General features: G+C 42.2%; 3 protein-coding genes across 4 annotated transcripts in view; 2 read left to right on the plus strand and 1 right to left on the minus strand.

Annotated features, from left to right (window-relative positions):
• Positions 1-2,726: 2,726 nt before the first annotated feature.
• Positions 2,727-18,102, plus strand: LOC110991184 (kinesin-like protein KIF9). 2 transcript variants are annotated; one of them, XM_022256419.2, is made up of 15 exons: positions 2,727-3,014; positions 4,781-5,078; positions 6,326-6,432; positions 7,419-7,643; positions 8,659-8,835; positions 9,250-9,397; positions 10,188-10,399; positions 10,927-11,178; positions 12,117-12,277; positions 12,747-13,018; positions 14,049-14,171; positions 14,793-14,972; positions 15,548-15,654; positions 16,306-16,410; positions 16,555-18,102. In XM_022256419.2, the coding sequence occupies exons 2-15, from the start codon at positions 4,817-4,819 to the stop codon at positions 16,675-16,677; spliced, it is 2,454 nt and encodes an 817-aa protein (XP_022112111.2). In that variant the 5' UTR covers positions 2,727-3,014; positions 4,781-4,816; the 3' UTR covers positions 16,678-18,102. The 2 variants fall into 2 exon arrangements, with proteins under 2 accessions (XP_022112111.2, XP_022112110.2); XM_022256418.2 differs by lacking the exon at positions 2,727-3,014 and adding an exon at positions 3,335-3,632.
• LOC110991185 (uncharacterized) lies at positions 17,785-21,651 on the minus strand. The gene is made up of 3 exons (XM_087134271.1): positions 21,433-21,651; positions 18,987-19,069; positions 17,785-18,792 (listed from the first exon to the last, which is right to left on the minus strand). The coding sequence occupies exons 1-3, from the start codon at positions 21,616-21,618 to the stop codon at positions 18,609-18,611; spliced, it is 453 nt and encodes a 150-aa protein (XP_086990397.1). The 5' UTR covers positions 21,619-21,651; the 3' UTR covers positions 17,785-18,608.
• Positions 21,652-21,732: 81 nt separating this feature from the next.
• The window catches only part of LOC110991203 (uncharacterized), a 44,554-nt gene continuing 43,718 nt past the window's right edge, over positions 21,733-22,568 (plus strand). Inside the window, exon 1 of the mRNA XM_087134270.1 lies at positions 21,733-22,150. The gene's annotated coding sequence lies outside the window, so the exon portion shown is untranslated. The remainder of the gene's footprint in view (positions 22,151-22,568) is intronic.

Genomic DNA, 22,568 nt, shown 5'->3' on the forward strand with positions numbered 1-22,568 from the left:
CCTGGGGCTCATTCGCAACGCAATTGCATCGGTCCAAGCTAAGTTAGCTGGGCACTACATGTATATGGTTACTGCACTTCACCATGAGAATGGGTTCTCGGAATTACCGTACAACTCTCGGAAAAGGTCCAGTCGCAGCACTCGCTCCTCACAAGGGTTTGGTCAGCAGCACCTGACCGACGAGCTACTCAAAATGTTTCTGAAGGCTTACAGATTAATCGAATACGAGCCGGTCATGTAAGAGCTCAACCAATTGGAATCTTCCATCTTAAAGGTCACATGACTTCCTGCTAGAGTCTTGTGCAAGAATCTAAGTGTCGTTTGTCAAAGGTGGAATAAAGAATAAAAAGTCACATGTACAAAAGTGCAGTTTCGGGCGCAAAAAGAGATTACACAATTATCCTAGAAAATGACTGACAGTTACAAAGTCTTAGGTAACCGAATATTTGCATAGAGCCTGAGGTAAAAGGTCACGCAGTGAGCTTACGGAACCGTCGCGCGGTCTGCCTGGGGCTTTTACATGGGGCCACCCCTTCACGTTCGTTAATTTTTGGAAGAATGATTCCCTACTAACTGAAACCACCCCGTGAACCACCTCATGTTGGAATGTTACCTTTGCTTTGGAGATGGGTGAAAAGCGATTTTCATTAACGACCTTTCACTACCGGCGTTATCGTACCTAGGTCTCCTGGTTCATGCACGTTTGTTTTCACTCCCCGTGTTTAACGTGAAAACGACATTGTACAACGTTGCAAAGATTTACCGACCCGCAGTTGATGAGTTCCACATGACGCAGTTCTTGTCAGCAAAGGTTAGATTAACATTAGAATCTTTCGTAAAAGTAGCTGACTGCCTTACGTTTATTTACATAACATAAAGCAAGAAAGTGTGTAAAATATTTTGATCTCTTTGTATTTTGGCTTTTACCGATAGACTACCATAAAATTTCAAACCGTAAATTTTCATCCGAGTACGATACTACCGCATTACACTATTCTTCGTGTATTTTAGGTTTCTGGAAGTGATGGGTCAGTATAGTTGACAGGATATTTCTCTTTTAAGTCAGGTAGTTCAGTTTCTATACATTGATATACAAGCAAATATTTTCCAAAGCCCTTTTTCCCAGTTGGATTTTCAAAGAAGTAACTGAACAAAACCAACACATATAGGACGTAATTAATATATATTTAATAGGACGAAACTATATTATATATATATATATATATATATAGAGAGAGAGAGAGAGAGAGAGAGAGAGAGAGAGAACAGAACTAAAAATTTAGAATGAAACTAATATAAATATAAAACGAAACTAATAAATATCGAACAGAACTAATAAATATAGAACTACACTAATGAGAACGAAACTAATAAAAGGACGAGGCGCCGCCACCTCGACACCAGACCGGTTTCGATGTAAACCAAAATGTCTAATACATGTATGTAAAGCGATAACATAAATGTAATAGCAAAAACGTAGAATATTTACATGTAGTTACGAAAACGTAAAATATACTTATAAGACGAAGCGCCATCTACCGACCGGTCGTGCCGCACTTGCGCCATGCCCGACACTAATATCTACAGGGCGCCTCGTGGGTGCACTGAACCAATTCAAGCTCCGTTGAAAATACTGTGAAATCAATAAAGTTTGGAGCCACATGGCAGGCAACTGAAATCCCTGAGGCCTCTCAAACAAAAACAATGTGTTGTTTGGTAATTCAGATTTCATTTGATTTTCAATTTTTAGTAGGTTAACCGATGATTTTTTTTAATTATCCACCCGAAACAAACTCACCCCCCAAAGAGTGAATGGTCGTAAGTCTCTTCAGCGGCCATTTTTCAAATGACATTCCACACCTTCTTGACTCCTGACAAATTTTCAATCACATTTTTGTCTGGTTTGCACCCAAATGGATGCACCTGAATCTATAGAGATGATCCTGGGCCAAACTGACACAATCCCACAATTTCTTGGCCTAAACAGGCCCCATTTTAAAAAGAATCTGTAGGTGTAATCTTAATGCGCCTCTGGCGGAGAATTTTCTTTGAATTTGGACACTGCACGGGTGCAGACCACTCATTCAAGTGAGAATTTCTGACCAGCTCATTAGCATTAAAAGTGCCCCCTTCCACAGTATCTTTTGAAAAAGCCTGAGATTGTTTGGCCCCCAAAATGGTGAGATTGTGTAAATCGTTGCCAGGATCAACTCCCTGGGTCTTTGAGCTTTCATATGAAGGCAGAAGGGCTGAAAACTACGGTTGAAAAATGGTCCTAAGTGCCCGAGAAAGTTGAGGGTTGCCACTTGAAAAATGGCTGCAATCAGACTTCCGGAAGAATCACTTTTTGGGGGGTGATTTTCTTTTGTGGGAACAATTAAAAATGTAATTGGTTAACCCACAAAATTTTGAAAAGAAATTGAAAGATAAGTGACCAGACAAGAATTTCATTTGTGTTTCAGAAATCTCAGGGATGTTGACGTGCATGCTATTGGGTTTTCAATGTTGCTCTGTGAATTAGTGGACTGGACCCTTACGCTTATCCGGCTTGTCACCGCGCCCGACCGCCTCCGGACCGTGGCCGCTGCGCAAACATCTAGTCTGTCAACTCCGTAAATCTGATCCAAGCACATATTTTGCATTGCTTTACTGTGGCTCCTCTGCGGTGGAGTCTGGGTAAATGATAATATGCGCATGCGCATTAAACCTGACAACGACAGCTTGAACCCATAACAAACTTTAACTGCATTTGTAGGCTACGGTGTAACCTTACGTGCTACTTCATTTTTTCAGCGTTCACGCTGTAACATTTCAGCATCTGCGTATAGGTTTTGCTCACGTTACGAGTCATTATCCTGCAAAATCACGAAAGAATTGCAACTTGGTCTCTGATAAAAAAAAGTGATAGCCTACTGATAGAGGGAAGCGACAGGACAGCTAGCCGAAGCCCGGCACGGGTGGTTTGTTTTGTGTGGATGTCGTTGCTGACAGGTCGGCTTGTTGACGACTAAAAAGTAACTAAAATTGCTTGTTTTCATGCCTGATTTATAGCCTCTTACAGTGACTCCTTGTAGCTAACACTCGAGTCATATGCTTTCTGTGAAGTCATCCTTCAGACGGCTCCTGCGCAGCGTGACAATCGCAACGTGTTTGTTGCGGAGTTTTCACCGTGACGACCGGCGTCCGGTGGCGTCACAATTGCGGTTACGTACTGGGCGTCTTACTTCACAAATCTATCAGTTATGTCACAGTAAAAGTGGAGGTTTCTGTAGTGTGTGTTTCTAGTTGCCATAGCGTTTGCATGTCGGGATTGTGATGAGTGACCTACATGTAATCTTTAGGCAGGCCTAGTTAGACATGAAGTTACATTTTGCATACTACTGCAGCGTATGATATCTTAGCCTATATCCCAGTTAGCCTACATAGCCTAATTCACGATTTTTAAGACTCCAAAACAGTCTTGGGAAAAAATGTCTATCAAGATGCCCAGAATATTGGGGAAAAAGAACACAAATCCTATAACAGTGGAGGTCAAAGCTAGCTCTGGTGACTTGTCGTCAGATGATGAATTCCAAGTTGAAGATGAATATGGGTCCCTTGCTCAAACGCCAATCTCTTACCAGGATGAAATGGTAATTACCTTAAGAAAGTGGCATTCTGGCAACGGGAGGTTGTTCTCATGTCTAGGCAAAGGGGCAACTCTCCATTCACTTTGTACAGGGATTTGAACGTTTTCCTCCTTTTTTCTGCAACATGATACAAATAACTGTACCTTTTTGGTAGTGTGGGAGATACGGTATTCATAGCACATAAATAGTGATATTTCAGGCATATTCGGTGTAAAGGTTAAGAGTTTAGTCAATAATTCAAAATTTCCCCATAGACCGCAACACTGTGTTGCCTCAGTGAGTTTCAAGTGTGAAATATGTAATAGCCACCAATTGACCAATCAGAAGTATCAATACTCAGTGATGTCATCCTAACTCCGAGATTTGCTGAAAGGAAAAGCAGCGGATTGTGAGCCAACATCCCTATGCTTTTGCTTTTTGCTGGCACAGCAACTGAATGTGCATAGTGGCTGTTATTAAAAAACTTGGGCACTTTGAAATTTTACAGCAATGAATCTTCGTCTGGTTCAACAATTAATATGTCATCGTAAATTTGTATTCAAAAGATGGAGCTTATACCTGGTGCAAATTAGACTTGATGTCCCTTTATAAAAAGGCCCCCACAACCATGGATCACAAAAAGAAAAGTGACATATCCTTAAACTTTTTCTTTGGATTTGACTTAAAAACGTGAAAGAATTATATTTTGACGTATTTGATTAGGGAAACAAATTGCAAGCTGCTGATCTGACCCGGGGATCAAACTATAATCACCCACCTTTGTGGCTAACCACTAAACTTACTATAATTGATACACCTACTCACCCACCTTGAAGGGGAAATTGCTTTTAAAAATGTGGCATTGGTTCAGTGCCAGAAAAATTCATATATGAGAATTTACAGGTAGTCGTCACTGGACAAGTACATGTAGTGCAAGGAGTTCAGAACAGTGTAACTTAAAGTCAGTTATATATAGTATAGATGCTGTTGTTAAGAATACTTGCATGTCATTGATGATATCATCAGTCATCTTGTGATTTGCTAAGTTGTTGTGTTGCAGATAGATGCACTTTAGTTCTGGTGTTGTCTTTGCATTGGTCAGAAAACAAAGTCTGTTTGTATTGTGGCCACATGTGTTACATGTTGGAAATACATTTTGTTTCACTCCAAAGGCCAAAGTTGAAAGCCTTGCGTCCCTAAACTCCAGCATGAGCCGGCGAGGCAGCAAAGTGAAGGTGTTCGTCCGCACCCGGCCCACGGACAAGTTTGCCCATGACCTGATTGACTTTGAGATGGAGTCCCAGGCGGTCAATGTGCACGCCAAGAAGGATGCGCGGCGGGGTGTGGTCAATAACCAGTTGTTGGACTGGTCCTTCACAATGGATGGGATACTCCACAATGCCAGCCAGGATCAGGTTTATGACCAGACGGCATCCGATCTGGTGGGACAGCTGCTTGATGGATACAACGGTAAATATAACTACATGTTAAACTGCATTCATTATTCTGTTTAGAATTGGGATGCTCTTATTATTCTTTTCAGTGTTGTGGGATAAGATTATCTGAGCCTGAAAGTTTTCATGCATGGCTGTCATTAAAAACCTTGCAGTTTGTGTACATAGAGTACTGTTGTGCATGTGTGCGTAGCATTGTACATGTCACATAAAACTTGTGGAACTGACAGCTTAGCTGTGTGGAAAATTTATAGAATGTGTAGAAATGATGTGCACTCGGATTAAAAGACTGACTTGCATTATTTTTTTTCTAAATAATTTCCTGCTACCAGTATTAAGCTGTTCATAAAAAATGAGAAGCTGTTTCAATGATTGTAGCGCACAATTTTAGTGTATTTGTTGCTGTTGTTGCTGTGTACCCCCAAAATCCATTTCAAACATCGTAACTCTGTTTTTTAACTCTGCCTCATACAAGCTAAACTGCCCCTGGTGATGCTCTTTCTAATATTCAGTCATTGCCGAATTGTCTGTCAGTCACAGAAATGCTATGTAACCAAACAAAAAGTATATGTTGACAAGAATAATAAAATCAGTACTCTGAAACATGTAACTGCCGAGCTTTCGGTAACTGAGAACCATCTTCAGGGCAAGCAGATTCAATTCTGAATGAACGCAGAAAAATCCACGTTCAGTCCCCCTGTAGTGCTCCAAGTTCAAAAATAACGCATTGCTCTAGTTCCTTGCGCTGCACATTGGATGACACTTTCCGCAGGCTGCAGACACATCACTGAGAGCGTAAGGCGGTGGGCAAAAGTGCTGCGCAACAGTGAGACCGGGTGTTTGCTGGTGCACACTGCACAAGTGTTCTGCGAAGTGGTCACCAAGGCGACGCTTGGTCTCTCCGATGTACAGTTTACCATAGCGGCAACGTGTAATGCAAGTTGTAATGCCTGTATGATCCCCACATATTCTGTAGCAACGGTGGGGACCAACGACTGACGGGCTGTTATCGGAGAGACCAAGGGTCGCCTTGGTGAATCATTTTCGAAGTTGGAATGAACGGGGATTTTTCTGCACTCATTCAGAACTGAATGTGCTTGCCCTGAAGAAGGTACTTAGGTACCGAAAGCTCGGCAATTACATGTTTCAGAGCACTGATTTTATATTGTATTCTTGTCAATATTCTGTTCACTGTGCTATACAGCCTTTCCATATTTCTCAAAAGTAAATGTTGTCAGCTGTGATTATTTTCTTTCCTCTAAGGTACACTGATGTGTTACGGGCAGACAGGAGCTGGTAAGACATTCACCATGACAGGAACCACTGAGAACTACCAGCAGCGTGGTGTCATTCCACGGGCAATTGCTCAGGTAATCTATAAACACCTCATAGGCATCTGAATGATTACATAAATACATGTACTTCCTTTTTATTTACGGTGTAGCCACATTAAAAGTTTAGAAAGAAAGGAGCGTTTATCGGGACGTATTAGTCCTCACGTTTATAAGTTCCCTATTCATGAAATGTAGATTTTGTGTACTCTGTTTACTCACGGCCCAGTCTGATTTTGTAGGAATATATGTACATGGAGGTTTCCTTTCCCAACAACTGTCTCTGCTTTTGTTTTTGCCTTGGGACCATGACCAAGACGGGACACACATCGTGACATTATTGCTTGTAACAAACATCACTCAGCAGGTTTGTTCAGGCATCAAGGCTTTTGTGGTTAGGGGGTCTGGCATTTAGGAGTTTTTCAGCAGTGCCTTTAAAGTCAGCAGCAAGGCTTATCCAAACGTTTTCCATATTTTATTGTGAAATTGGCATTTACAGTTAAATCCTAATCTTCAGGGCTGTGTGAAAATTTTAGTTTTAATTGGATGATTGGGGAATATTGAGTACACGTAAAGATAGCCCTTGAAATGCAGCTTATTACCTCCCCTGCTTGGGTAATGCACTGGGGTACTCCCCCCCTCCCAAAAAAATGGAAAATTCCAAAAGAGGGGGTAAGAAAGAAATGAGAAAAAAGATGGAAGGGGACTTAATCACAAATTTGGGAGAAAAAATCAAAATTGACCCCCATGTTTGGCTATTTATTGTTTTTCATTTTTAGCCAATGAGTGCTTTGCCAAATTGGAAATTTTGCCCCTTGTAAAAACTGTTTTGCCTCCACCCCGGAAGAAAACCTGGTGACGCCCATGCTTCCCTGACATAAAGGACACCGTAGAACTCTGCTTATGGTGAAGAATCAGTTATTTCTTTACAAGAAATGTTGTTAAAGAAAACTCAGACCCTCAATTTGGTATCGATGGTTTCTGCACCATGCTTTCATGCAACCTGCTTCTTATCCGCACAACAGGTGTACAAAGAAATTGAGGAGAGAGGGGAACAGGCAGTGACGGTCCGCATCTCCTACCTGGAGATCTACAACGAGACCATGTTCGACCTGCTGAGCACATTACCGGACGCCATCCAGGCCCTGCCCATGATGACCATCAGCGAGGACGAGTTTGGGGTCAACATCAAGGGGCTGTCGTTGCATCTTGCCCAAAATGAGGAGGAGGCCCTCAACCTGCTGTTTGAGGTATTTAAAAAAACACTGTTTGTTTGTTTTGTTTCGTACGTTGCAACTTCACAATTCATGCCCCAAAACTGCTGTGGGCTGTGGGTTTGTGGCCGTAACAAAAACACTTCGTCAACAGTTGTAAATTTTAGATGATGTTGGTTGAAATATATTGTCGTCAGTTGTAAAATAAGATGTTATTCTTTAAATTGAACTGTCTGCTGATCAGTAAAGTACAAAGCATATCGTAAAGTCCAATGGAAGCTGATTGTGTCTCGCCATATTTTAAGGTCAACCAGTTCCAGCATTCTCCAAGTTCTGAATTTCAAACTTGGCAGGGGCTGATAAAATTTTGAAGTGCAGTAGAAGAGCCTTAGCATGTGGATCACAAGCCTTGTTCTTACCTCTGCCCCTCCTCCAAAACCTTCTTTTTTTTTCGAGTTCAGGTCAAGTGGATATCTGTATGTCCTAGAGATATTTTTTGTGAAAATTTAATGCAGTCAAACATTTAGACAGCTTCGGTTTTTTCATCAAGGTCATGTGCAAGATGCGACGTTCCAGAATTTCAGTGTAGCACAGCCAGTGTGATGGCTACGTTTAAGGCATCATTTCAAAATTCCTATCAGTTGACTGTAGGACAGGGCCATCCGACGGATAACAGTGACTTGTGTTGAGTGAATAATGGAGGGGGTGTTGCTTCACTTAAACCACATAGCCCGGGGAATTAATGCAATGTAAAGGCATTTATCAGTTAGAGTTGGCCACTTGAGAACACTTATCCTGATAGCCAACCGATAATAAATGTATTATTCGGACCATTCTGTCCGACAACTACCTGATAAGAATTTTGAAATGGTACCTAAACATGGTGCGTAAAATGGGAGAAAAAACTCGGGTGCCAGACTAGTCCCATATCTTAGAGAACACTAGGAATCTGCAATTAAGTTTGGGAATTTCTGACTATCGTACAGATTACAGTTCTCAAACTTTTGCCATCCTCCTCTAACAAGTTCCACAACTTGTGTCATTACTCCAGGGTGAGACCAACCGAGCCATAGCCTCTCATACCCTAAACCAGGCCTCATCTCGCTCCCACTGCATCTTCACCATCCACGTGGAGTCGCGGTCGCGGACAGACTCCACTGCCAAGTACATGAAGAGCAAACTCAACCTGGTCGACCTGGCCGGATCAGAGAGGCTTGGAAAAACAGGGGTAAGTTGATGGTCATGCTATCTAAAGCCATGCTCTAATGTGTAATAATGATCGATGTGTTGTACATAGCATATTTCAGTACCAGTGGTTCTTCGGTGCACTTTGCACCATGTTATCCCTGCTGATTTGGCAGATACATGTATTTCAGATGCAAATAGCTAAGCCAATACAGCCGTCTACCCTCACAAGTAACAAACTACTGAATTCAAATCCTGTACTCTATGATCAGGAGTTACAAACCGTTATTATTACTAGATGTGGCCCCCAAAATGCAAGAAGTCTTTTTAATTAAAGCACCACTTTTCGCAGTAATGGTATGGTTTTTCTGGGTTATCACAGGCGGTCAAAATTGTACAACCGTGACTGTGATGGCTTCCCTTGCAGACCTTTCAATGTAATGTCTTATATCCACAGTCTGAAGGCAAGACCCAGCAGGAAGCCATGTTTATCAACAAGTCGCTGACGTTCCTGGAGCAGACCATCATCGCCTTGGCTGACAAGAAGCGGGATCACATACCCTACCGACAGACCAAATTGACCCACGCTCTCAAGGACTCACTCGGTGAGCAAACACATCACCCTACCAATCTGTTTAAACTCAACACAGCTCCTGGATTTGCAATGTTTTGATGCATTCTGGCCCTTGGTGCTTAGTCACAGTGTTTGGAATTAAAATCAAAATTTAATTTAATGTGCGCATGTTGAAGTGTCGACACAAGCATATTCCCTCCTATGCAAGCATGCATTCTGGACAAAATTTCACTGCGGCCACCACGGGCATGGCGGTCGGCACCTTAACAATTGGCCGTGGTGCCCTGAAAATTTCCACTTTGTCCACGGCCAAAGCTAGCTATGTGCCCCATTCTTCCTGGCAGTGGTGCCCCCAAAAAAGTACCCTGTATTTCCTGTAAGTTTCTGACTTCGTATTCACATGAACATGTTCTATGTTACGGTCTAACAGTCCACAATTGTCTTCATGCTGACAGACCCGGCACGCCGCAGTGTGCATGCCGTATTGCACAATGAGACTTTCCTGCACTGTGATTGACTTGGATTTACAATACATAAATACGTGTATTTCGTTCGGCAGTCTGTTAGACCACAGGGAAATTTGTGACTTTGACTGTTATGACCAAAGGCAAATTTGTGACTATGACTGTTATGACCAAAGGCAAATTTGTGACTGTGACTGTTTTGACCGGAGAAAAATTTGTGACTGTGGCTGTTCGGACCGAATCGAAATTTGTGACTGTGACAGTTATGACTGAAGGGAAATTTGTGTCTGTGACTACTATGACCGAAGGAGGATTAATAAATTACCTTCACTTTGTGGCACCTTGTGCTGTGTCCAGGCGGCAACTGCAACACCAAGCTGATCGCCAACATTTGGGGGGAGGCGGCCCAGATTGAGGAGACAATCTCCACGCTGCGCTTTGCCATCCGCATGCGAGGCATCAACATTGAGCCGGCCGTCAACGAGTTCTTCGATCCAGTGGTACTCGTCAAGAAACTCACCAAGGAAATCGAGCATCTGAAGCACGAGCTGGCAATGCATGATACCCTGGTGAGAAATGAAGTAAACCTCTCCCCCCCAAAGAAATTAATTGATCAATTGCTCATTCCCTAGAGCCACTCCACAACGCCATGTTTGAGGGGTCTATGGAAAGTCACTTGTAGTCATTGTTGAGGATATTTGTCCACATTCATTTTCCAAGCACTCTGCAGCTTATTCAACCCTTTTCTCAAACATATCACTCAAACATTCTTTTTGACTTCCACTGTGCAAAATGTATGCGTAAGAACCCTTACATTGTATTAAACTCAAATGAAGCTCCAGGTTTGACCACAATTTGCTTTTTTTTTAGATATTCTAGAAGTTCATACTAATCTTCAGACTTTAGAAATGCTTGATGTTGTGTGCAGTTTTAATCATACTTTTTTTATGCTGAAGGCATTACTTATGTATGGTACAAGACAACGGTAGTGCTCAAGACAATTACTACCACACTTACCTTCTTACCATACATTCTAGCCATACATCAAGGAGGCTTTTGGTGACCAGCAGCATAAATTGTTATTTCTCTGCTGCAGGCCAACAGAAGTCAGGTCAACTATGAGCCTCTGTCTGAGGCCCAGCGGCTGGAGATCCAGAGCCAGGTCCGGCGCTACCTGGATGGCACCATTGACGAATTGGACGTGGTCAACGTCCGGCAGATCCAGACAGTCTTCACCTCCTTCAAGAGCATGGTGGGCCAGATGGAGCAAGATGTGGAGGCCCGGCTGCGCAGCAAGTACACCCTGATCGACCGGATGGACCCTGCCGCTGTGGCAGCAGCTCAGAAGGTATTAAGACGTTGCTTATTACCGTGGAATTTTTTTGGCCAGCAGGAGTTCTGAAGACGATGGCCACCAAGTACCAATGAACACGTAGGGAGTTAAACGAAGGCATAGTCATTTTTTCCAGCAAAGAAAAATCCAAGCAGCTGCATACTTCAGTCTGTAGATCATCTAAACTAACTTGAGTGGAGACGAGGTGTAATTTATATTTCATATTTTACAGTTCGAACAGCAAAAAAAATTGCATGTTCAGCTGTCAATTGTGCATAAAATCTGCGAAGATGAATAGTAATCTAGTAATACGCATGTATAAAGTTGATTAATGACAAAGAAATGTCCTGCTGAGTATAAAAGAAGTGCCAAGAAGGTTCAAGCTAGAATTCAAATGCTGTGTCAGAAAAGTTTGCTGTGAAAATTGCCAGCTTATTATAAATGTCTAGCCATTTTACATTTTCATGGAACACTTGATTTTGATATTGACTGCCAGTACCAGTTCTGGTAAACTGGGGCTTCTTGTTGTTTCTGTTTTGTATGCGCCTTGAGAAGAGGCACCCCTTATCGGTTGAAATAACCATGTTGGTATTCATTTTGTTGGTAGCCATGTGTACGCAAGTCATGCACCTCATAGTGGTTCGTGAACCAGTGAAGTGGAGTTCCTACCAAAGGAGCCTCTGTTGCTGGGCAAATTTGCGCCCCCGCTCAGTCCCACATAGGGCCCATAGACTCATTCAAGGGAACACCCTCCTGGGGTGGCACAGTGCTAGCATGTGTTCTTAAAGTTAAGGTGCACTTTTTTGCCAAATTCTAAACATCCCATTTGTTGCTGCATATGTACGACTTGTATGAAAACATACGCACCATACCGTCGTTGTCATGGCTGCTAATTGCTAATTTGGTTTATTTTTAAGATTTCTGGTAGCAACTTGTGTTTCATGCTCTTTCAGGCAGGTGTGGTGTTTGATGACAACGGAGGGGCCACCTATGTCGGTGAAGTGGATGGCCAGGGTTTCGGCCTAGGTGTTGCCCCTTCCTCTGCAAAGCCCACTCACTCTGCCATTGTATCAGCCAAGAAAGCCAAATCCAAGAGGGGCAAAGACAGAGCAAGGTTTGTTCCGATTCTAGGCCTTACTTGGAATGAAGTAGAAACCTTTTCTAAGAAAGACTATTCCTTTACCATTCCATGAGACACAGCTAAAAAACATTGAGATCCTTGCATTCATCCAATGCTTACTTATGGATGACAGCAGCAGACAAGTTGGATGAATGGACACTGTCTAGTAGATCTTGTCCTAATTTACCAAATTGGGAGTTGGATTTATAAGGCGTTTGATGGGCCGTTCACTTTTGTTTTAATGTAAACACTAAATTTCAAATTCAATCACTTCTAAACTTTGAGGATAACTTTGAAAGGCACATTAATCCAAAAAGCTATTAAGCTGTTACTTAATCTTTTCGTCAGGATTCCCCCTCCCAATAAAAACTCCTGTTGGAACTAGTATTAGGTCGGGTTAAGGCAGAATGCCATCGACACAAAGCCTGCATAGAATTATTGTTATTTCCCTCAAACCCCACAGCCCGCAACCCACCAAGGTTGTCCAAGGCACGACCAGTCCTGTCCCCAGCACCCACCCCACGGAGCAGTCCTCACCGGTCCGCCCCGCTCCCTTGGAGATGAGGGAGTCGGCGGTGCGTGCCGAGACGGCCTCAGCGGCTGGGTCCGGTGGGCCTCTGTCCGAGCTGCCCCAGCTGCCACGGGCCAGCACCCCGCCGCTCCGCACTGTTGCTTTTGAGGAGTTCAAGCACGAGAGGGGGAGCGAGATCAATCGCATACTCATTGAAAACAAAGGTGAGCTGTAGCAAAAATCATCCACCCATCAGTGTTGAAGTCAAGACCATCACAAGACCAGACATAAGACCAGACGCAAGACTGTGCACAAGACCATCACAAGACCAGACATAAGACCAGATGCAAGACTGTGCACAAGACCATCTCAAGACCAGACATAAGACCAGATGCAAGACTGTGCACAAGACCATTCACAAGACCAGTCACAAGTAACAGGGTGGACAATGACAAAGAAAAGCTTTTGTTGCGTTCATTTGAATAGTTTGCGACTTGAATTCAGACTGGAGGTCTTGTGTTGGTCTTGTGAAGGTCTTCCGTGGTCTGTACTACTACACTGCCACCCATCAATCTCAGTCATTTCCAGAGAATTGTATCTCTCGTTTCACCAAGGCCTCCAAAGCTCACTTGCTAAGTAACTCTGGTTTTGGCTCTTGCCTGGTGTATATTCATATTTTAACCCTTTTCCCCTAGGGTGTATATAAAAATCATATTAAAATTGGACGATTTGGGACTGTAAGAGTTATGTAGTATGTTTAGGGGAAAGGAGCCATGAACAATAATTGACCAATCCACGTATTAGTAAAGTCTCCTTATATGGAAATTTGCAGTGTGGCATGCTGCGTAGTTTGATGCAGATGGCAGATAAGCGGGTGTAGAGTCAAATTTCAGCTCTATGAAATGTGGACTCATTGGCTGGTGATGCCAGATGAGACTGATGAGTATCGTGTTTTAGGGTTTGAGTCCATAAAGCAGGAGTCAAGATTTGAATGCGAAACCAGGATACTGTTTTAAACCAGTGGTACTTTTTAATAATCAATGGATAAAAACCACCCAGGCTCTCAACTGGTAGGAATGGGTGAACTGTCAGAGGTATTTATGAATCTGTTTTTGGAATGTTCCCTAGCTTGTTTCACACAACCACACATTCTGCACATCTTTAAACAACTGCTCAACCGCATGTCCGGCGTGCTTTCAGAATAGGTCTTGGTCATCAGTCCTGAATCACTGGGTTTTCCTTCCTCTTCACCAGATATTCTCGGAGCTAAAAAGAAGCAGTGCCGAGACCTGGCCAAGACCATCAACACCACCAAGGAGGACATTGACCAGACGCGACAGGCCATCGACAAAGTCAGGAACGATAGAGCTGAGCAAGGTGAGCAGATTGTCAGTAATCACTTGCAGCAGAGAAGATTCTCTGACACGAGAACTGCCCTTTTCCAATCAATTTTTCACCTGTTGGTCGATTGAGGATATTGCGAGAACACAGCCCGATTTCACAGAGCTGCTTAACAGTTTATAGCAGAAACAATATGCTTGTATAGCGGAAAATTTGCTAACTAAGCACTTTTTCATGGCAGTACTTGGCTTGGTTGTGCCGACGGTTGCGCACGCATGGAGATTTCTATTATTATGACACAAAGATAAGAAAAACTTTCCTCCAAGGTTTCTGCTTTTGCTGTGTTTACTGCTTATGGTCTGCATGAAATACATGGAGCCTCTGTAAGGTCAAAATCGTTTGCTCATCAGCGCCGTGAAATTTGGCCTAGTTTTAGAGATATTCCTCAGCAATGAAACTCACTAATAAAATACAGCCGTTTTCTTTTCCACTCATAAAGGCATGTTATTCATAATTCGAGAAACATGTGGCTGGCTGTGTAAATGTGCAATTAAGGTTAAATCTGTCTCAAATTCAGAAAAAGGACTTCCACCTTTTATAAAATGTCTAAGCGGCACCAGGTTTTTGTTTTCCTTTCTTGTTTTTGATGAATTCCAGGAGATTTTGCCACTGAAAACGGTGAGTTGGTGATCTCAGAAGAAGAGTTCCAGCTGATCCGAAAGCTGAAGGAGCTGAAGGCTGCCTACCGGTTGGACTACGATGAACTGCGGCAGGTCAAGTCAGAGGTGCAGTACTGTCAGAAGCTGGTGGACCAATGCAGACAGAGGCTCATCACAGGTGAGGGAGACTCAGAAACAGAACCTCGTGCCTGAGTCACAAACAGTGTACAGTGTGGTTGCTTGTCTTTTTCATGGTTGTGTATACATTCTTTTTTTATTTGTGTTGCTGCTGCCGTTCTTCGCCATATTGATACTTGTATTGTTAGCAATATCAGAGCCCTGACTTTTTATGAAAACAAATTGTTTCCTCAAAGGTTAGTGTGTCGAAAGAGCATCTCACAACTCCAGCCCTCATTCAAATAGACGATTGTTTCCCCTCCATCGTGTCTCAGATCAGAATGAGTGTAGTTGCCAGGGGAACCAAGGCTGTCTACGTAATTTTGCATCATTTCTGGGACATGCTTGACAAGAGGCTGCCTGCTTGTGTTGTCTGAAGATCAACATTTCCATAAATGCCTGTGATGTTCACCAGGCAGTAACTGTGTCTTCAGTTTCTGCCTGGGTTTCCTTCTGCACAGTATCGTACTGTGAGAGATGTTTGATAATGACAAAATATTGGAGAAAATTCATTGAAGTCTATTACGAGAATCTCTCAGTTCCATTCTTACGGCACTTTCTTTTCTTTCTTCCCAGAGTTTGACACTTGGTACTCTGAGTGCTTCTTGAGTAGCGAAGACCAGCAGACCAGCGCACAGGCAGGTTTTGGGATGAGGCTGGGCACCATGTATAACGGAGACATGGTGAGTATAGCATCAAGAGTCTAGAAAGCATGCATTCTGGAAGTTGTTTTACTGTAGGATTAGCTTCAAAATTTTAACCGCAGTTCTGATTCAAAGCTGTGAGTGAGAGAATAGTTGAAATATACACTTTGGGAATTGCATCGGAAGGTTTCCATGTCTTTTTTTCTGGCCTTGTCCCATCACAGCATCAAATATTTTTCTTTTCATGATAAACTATGAAATCACTTCGAGCTTTTCATTCTCTACCTCATACATGTCAAAGAAGACTGCATTAAAAAGAGAAGATGCTTTTTTGGGGGACGTTGTTAAATTTCTCTCATTGTCTTTTCTCATTCAGAATGAATTTTTGGAAGGAAACTGTTTCATTCCAGTAACTGTAGAAAGCGTTACGAATTTAAGGGTCCCCCATTTTGGTCATACTTTTCGGGAGCGTACAAAACTCTTTCCTCTGACCCCGCTCTTGCTGCCAATGGATGGTGGCTGATAAACCGTTTTCCTAGTTTATGAAAGCACAGACAGACTGTAAACTCCTCTCCTCTTGAAATATGTTTTGTAAGCATGTGAATCAGACGACCCATTAGCACTTGCTGTGGTATGTTTCTGCCTTGAAGGCAGTAAGGTCAATAAATATTTTGATGTTTTCCTGACAAGCCGGAGGATGAAGGAGAGAAATTTGAGCGTCTACAATCCCAGCTTCTAATGGAGAACCCTGATTCTGCCTCCTTCTACAATGCAAGGATGCGCACCGATAGACGGGTAAGAGAGCTCTGACAAATTTGTGCACATTCAGATGAAAAATATCTGTACATTCCTTGCCAAAGGAATGACTGCCAAGACATGATCATCTTCATTTCCTGCATGGAGTTTCACCAAGCCCTTGTGTTTCTTTCCTTTGTACAGCAAACGCTGGAGTCTGCCATGCGTCAAACCCAGCCCAGACCTCAAGCCGACAGACGAGCAGTGGGTACCCCGTCAAGGACAATCCGCAACCAACCCCCATCGCTGATGGCTGTACAGAACTAAATGCTGTCACTGTTTGCGCTGCTTAAAAAAAATATTACATAATGTGTCCCACATTTACCAAGTTGATCTGATATTTTTGCAAGCTGTGTCAGGCAGAATTTGGGTTTTTATAAGACTTCAACTGAATTTCCTCCCTTGCTAATTATAGGTCAGTCTCCTTTGGATTTTCTGGATAAAATTTTTGGGATTTTTATTCAACTTTGTGGTTTCTATCCCTTTTTTCTTACCTTGTGGTTTGCCGATCAAATTGCAAAAATATTTCATCAACCACAGAACCTTGAATTTATCCATAACAGCATTTGCATCCGTTTTTGGTGCCAGAAAAACTAAAAACTGCTGATTTAGTTGAACAAAAAGTGATACTTCAAGAGGCTAGGTGAATTTCTCCATAGCTGTCCAGGATCCTGATCTGAGAACAGACTATTCCTTATTTTCCATATTCTTATTTTAAGTGATCAGCAATAGCCTACCTGCATGTACTTGCTTTGTATTTTGTGAAGTGTTGAAGGTTTCATTCAAGCAACAAACACGTTTTGGGTTCAGTGTACTCCTGCAGATATGATCACAAGTGTTTCAAATGTTTAGGCATATGCAGTATTTGGAGAAAAAAAGCTGAATGTCCAATCTGATACGAACTGATGAGCAGTTGGCCAGCACTGCCATCAGAATACACCCTCATTGTCAGTCAGTGAAACTCCACAGACACTTTCCATGCAGTTAATACTATTCCGATGAAAAGTGAAGCAGTTTGTACCATTCCGATGAAAAGTGAGGCAGTTTGTACCATTCCGATGAAAAGTGAGGCAGTTTGTACCATTCCGATGAAACGTTAGGCAGTTTGTACCATTCCGATGAAACGTGAGGCAGTTTGTACCATTCCGATGAAAAGTGAGGCAGTTTGTACCATTCCGATGAAACATGAGGCAGTTTGTACCATTCCGATGAAAAGTAAGGCAGTTTATGCCACTCCGAGGGACTTGTATAACAAATTATGGGAAATTTTTTTTCTCTGATTTTGTTATTTTTATCTGATGATGTCACTTTTATAATTATGTTTTTCAAATTGTTGTTGGCACCTGTAATACATGTGCTTTAGGGATCAGAGAGTTAATTGTTAAGTAACGTTCTTCCAGTATTTATTTTGGTCCCTATGCATTTATAGTACAAAAAATAAAGCAAGCCGTCCACATCCTTTGTCACCTAACTTCCTTTTACAGAGATTTTCCTCAGACTTTTAAAAACCTCGCTAGGGTTGTAATTGTAAATATAAGCAAGCGTTGTACATATTTATAATGCCTGAAACTTACTCAAGCTAATCCACCCTCTTTGTAGTAAAATGTGCATTCATTAACAAAATGTAGAAAATAGGCTGATATCCCTCTTCCTTTTTTTTTTATTAAATGAGTGAGTTGGAGAAATGTAGAATTTGACTAAAGTGGTGTTTCCCTTGTTTTATCAATTAACTTACTTTCTACATGTACTACATTTAAAGGAGACAACCTTTTTACCTATTCATTACAATCAGATTTGTTTAGGAAATACAGAGGGTGAACGTATGAACAACACAACCGTACAGTATGTTCATGTCTTTGATGACCAGAAATTCAAACAAACACAGTAATAAACTTTTCCACTAGGATCTTGTGTAAATCCTGCTCTGTAATTGCAAAGCCCAGAATGTTGCAGGCAAGCATAGCTTTGGATCAGTCAGCCACACAAAACTTAGTCAAAAGATAGCAAATTCTTTGTTTTCATTCTATGAATGCCTCATTGACAGGACATTGAAGGAAAACACAGAAAAACAAACACACAAGTTGCAATGTACCTTTTTCAAGATCATGCAACGTTCTTTGTTTTAACCAAAGACGTGTTATAAAGGAGTATCAATTCTAAAAATCATTCCATCCAGAGAAGTCCTCGACCAGCATGGGTTACTTGTTACAGTCCATGGGCTCCGGAAGTTCTGGGATGGGATCGGTGGACTGGGAAGGACCAGGCAGGGTGACAGTGACCTCGGACGCATGCTCCATGGTCCAGGCATGCAGGTTGCCTGCTCCCAGCTCTGCCTGCAGAGCCTCGTGTCGCTGTTGGCATCTCTCGACTTCAGCACTCATTCTGGTGTACAGGACAAAAAGGATCAGACTTCAGAGGAAGGGCAAGGGAACAACTACAGCAAGGTACAATGTAGGTCTCTAGCTATTCAAGTTGAGGAAGTCTCTCCACTTTCCCCAAGTTGGAATACTGTGACCTTAACATGCTCTGACATCTGTCCATGCCTGACTGGTTTGCACCAAAGCTATAAACCTCACCGCTGGCTTTCACTGACTGCCCTCTGGAAAAAGTTATTTCTCCTCTGTTGATCTGCCTGGGACATCTCCTCCACTGCACCAACCTGTGCCATCAAGTAAAGAAAAAAAGGTAATGTATGCATTTTACCATGGACCAGTTCTCTAATATATATGTTTACTTTTTTTACTGGCATGGCAACTGGACATGTGGAGTGGAACTTGAAAATATTTCCATGGCAAGTCTTTAGTCTGGTTCTGACGTGCTTACATGTACATTGGTAATGCAACTATGTACAGAGACAGGATTCCGACCAGAAGCAGTCCACAAATGGACTGAAGTCACCTCTTATGTTTCAGAGTCGGACTTTCAACAATGATCGTGAGTTTATAATGATCATTGAGTAGTTTAAACATGCAATAAAATTTTACTATCTGCATGTGTCTATAATTTTTCCAAATATTCACTGGAAAAACGTCTCACACAATAGCTGCAAAGAGTAAAAAGCTCATGTGATGTGCAATCAGTATTAAAATCAACGGTAAATTAACTTCAGTGTATATTTCGTACGAGAAACATGCAGAGAATATTTGATATGTGAATGTTTGTATGTACCCAAATTTTATCAATGAGAACTTGCTACATGTACATGTGCATGTATAGCATTGTTGGTGTTAAATCAATGTACAGTGGCTATACAGGTGGTTACAGAAGTTTAGACAGGTTGCTGTCTCCCTTTGTTGCATCAGTCTGGCGATATCTACGTGTACATGTATTACTTGTAATCAATGGATCTCAGACTTTCAATATTTCCCTTCTAAAAAAATCCCCATGAAGCATGAATTTACTGAAACTGAAAAGAGAAACATGTTTGGAAAGTAATAGGATCTGATTGAGAAAATTAAGAAAATGAGAGGGAAAAAAGGACATCCAACGCCTGGTTCAAACTTGGCTCCGTGAGCTCGTTAAAATATAGACTGTGTACCAATTGATCAGTAGTAACAGTTGGCCTAAAATACCATGAAGAAGTATACCACATTGGTGGAAATTGAATCATTTTAAGCTTAGCAATAACTGTAGAGTGCCACAACACATGTATAAACTTTGGAAGTCATGTTACAGTTCCCACTACTTGACTACGGTGGGCCCATATTAGCCACTCCATAAATTATATTCTAACATTGTCCTTGTTCCAAGTTATGCGCCAACGTCATATATACTTGAAGACTCAACACTGAAACATTACAACATGTACATAATGAAGGCCCTACCCATTGCAGGAAACTTCATTGTAGGCTTTTTGCGACTCATGCCTCTGGAGCAGTTTTTAAGCTACATGTACATGTAAATGAAGACAGAAACTATGGAGAATGCACGAGACCAAGGTTTTAACAAACTGCATCTCATGTTCACATGAATTCGCAAACAATGCAGGCTAGGAAATAGCTCCATGGATGCGTCAGACATGTCGGACACAACTGCCTCGCGAGTATCGGTCACCGGTCATGTTGATATAAGCCTTATGATCACTAGTAGGCCTACTGCAAGAGTGATTTTGCACAATAGTATAAAGGCATCATGGGAAGGAAAAAGAGCCAACATTGCCCCTTTTCCCTTCCCACAATGCCTTTCCACAGTTGTGCAAAATCAGCCATGTGGTAGGTATTAGCGATAAGGCTTATGAGGTAGGCCTATGATCGGGTAGGCTTTAGTTTAGGTCCACTGGGTAGCTAAATAGGAAGGCCTAGGGCTTCCTACTTAGCTATCCAGTAGTACTTCTACTAGTACTAGCATGACTAGTACTTCAAGTTCAAGGCCAGGCCTACTGACAGTAGTACAGTAGTACTTAGCCCCACTAGTGTGGCACGGACTCTCACTCCCGATTAATCCTTAGCCACACATCCGTATGCGTAATTTCGTGTCGGCGAAATTAACATTTTTGGCGCACCAACTTATAAGCATTACGTCACTTGACCCTCATCGTCTCAACGGCTGTTCCATGTCGAGACATCTAAACTGCTGCGAAAGTTTTGGAAGAGTCCATTGGTACATGTAGTATCTTATCGCTCAGTCCGTTTATTACATGTCTTGACATGGAACAGCGTTTGAGACGATGAGGGGTCAAGTGACGTAATGCTCAACGACCTTATTTTAAAGATGGCGACTGTGAGAGTGGGCCCGTTAGATTGAATGAATGAAGGAAAAAAGACTGCAAAATACCTGAATAACGTGAGTGAATTCATTCAATAAATGGTATTTAGAAAATGGAAAGGTCAAGAATCATGTTAGTGTGCAAAAGAAATAGCGCCCACGATTATAAGTTGGTGCGCCAAAAATGTTCATTTCGCCGACACGAAATTGCGCATACGGATGTGTGGCTAAGGATAAATCGGGAGTGAGAGTCCGTGCCACACTAGTGGGGCTAAGTAGTAGTACTAGGCCTGCAGTACAGTTATGTACGCTACGTACTTGTTGATGGTAGTAATTTCTAGTTATAAAATCTCTGAGGCCCCCACTCTCAACATCATCAGGTGTATCTGTATCATTGCGCTCGATGTTGTTATCTAGTCCATTTCCCACAAAATTTGGTTCTGGTGGATCCTCGGCAACATTATTTGCGTCATTGTGATTAGCAACGGGCCTATCGTCCGCCATTTTGATATATAAACACCGCCCTCCATAGTCACCGCAAGGGACTCAGCACCAAAGATTATACAGCGCCGCGTAGCTGCGCAAGATGGGTAATTCGGCCCTAAAGGTGTTATCACCATGGGCGCCATTCGAGTGTGAACGTTCATGTGTGCGCGTGCCTGTAGGGGCGCCTGCGCCTCGCATTAACATGCACTGCGCAGAAAATAGTTCATAAACAAATGATGAATTAAGTAGTATAAATATATACTATCTGGGTAAGGGAGACGTTGATAAATGTATAAGGGCAAATATGGAACACTTTTTGACAGGATAGACCACATAACAGGGAATTTAAGGTACATGTGTATGGATTCAGTTAACTGTGCCCATGGACATGTTCGTTAATCGGCTTTCCGCGTCATAACTTTAAGTTGGGCTTGCAGCATGGTATTTTTTAGGTATTTGCATCAAGGTTCTTGATCTTGTTGTACATATAGCTCTGAATTATGGACGTTAAGAAAGACCCTGGGAGAGGGTGATTTCGCTGCATCGACTGGTAAGTTGACACGTACTGTAGAAGTCAATTAAGTAGCTTTTGTAGGGTGGCGGCAAGTGTGTTTTATTTGTAAATCTATATCCAGGTATTGTACACTAACATGTAGGCCTATATGCACACATTAAACTATGTATGTATAGTGGCTTAGAATTGACACTTTTGTACACTGAGTTCAAGTTGGCAGCATGTATTTGTATACCCCTCCCCCTTCATCTATAGTATATATTGGGAACGTTGGTGTAGTTCATGATGTAAACCTATGCCCATGTTTATTTAGGCCTACTTCATGTTATGTACCAACATTTCTTTTCTTAGTTGTGATACATAGGCCCTACGGTTGAACAGAAACCAGAGGACCAGAGGTGACTATATCATGCTAATTGGAATCGCCCCACCAGCCTTACAGCCTCCTTTCTTG

This window comes from Acanthaster planci, linkage group LG03 (genome assembly GCF_054643075.1).
Source record: "Acanthaster planci isolate LZ-2023a linkage group LG03, COTS_SCS, whole genome shotgun sequence".
Lineage (NCBI taxonomy): Eukaryota > Metazoa > Echinodermata > Asteroidea > Valvatida > Acanthasteridae > Acanthaster > Acanthaster planci.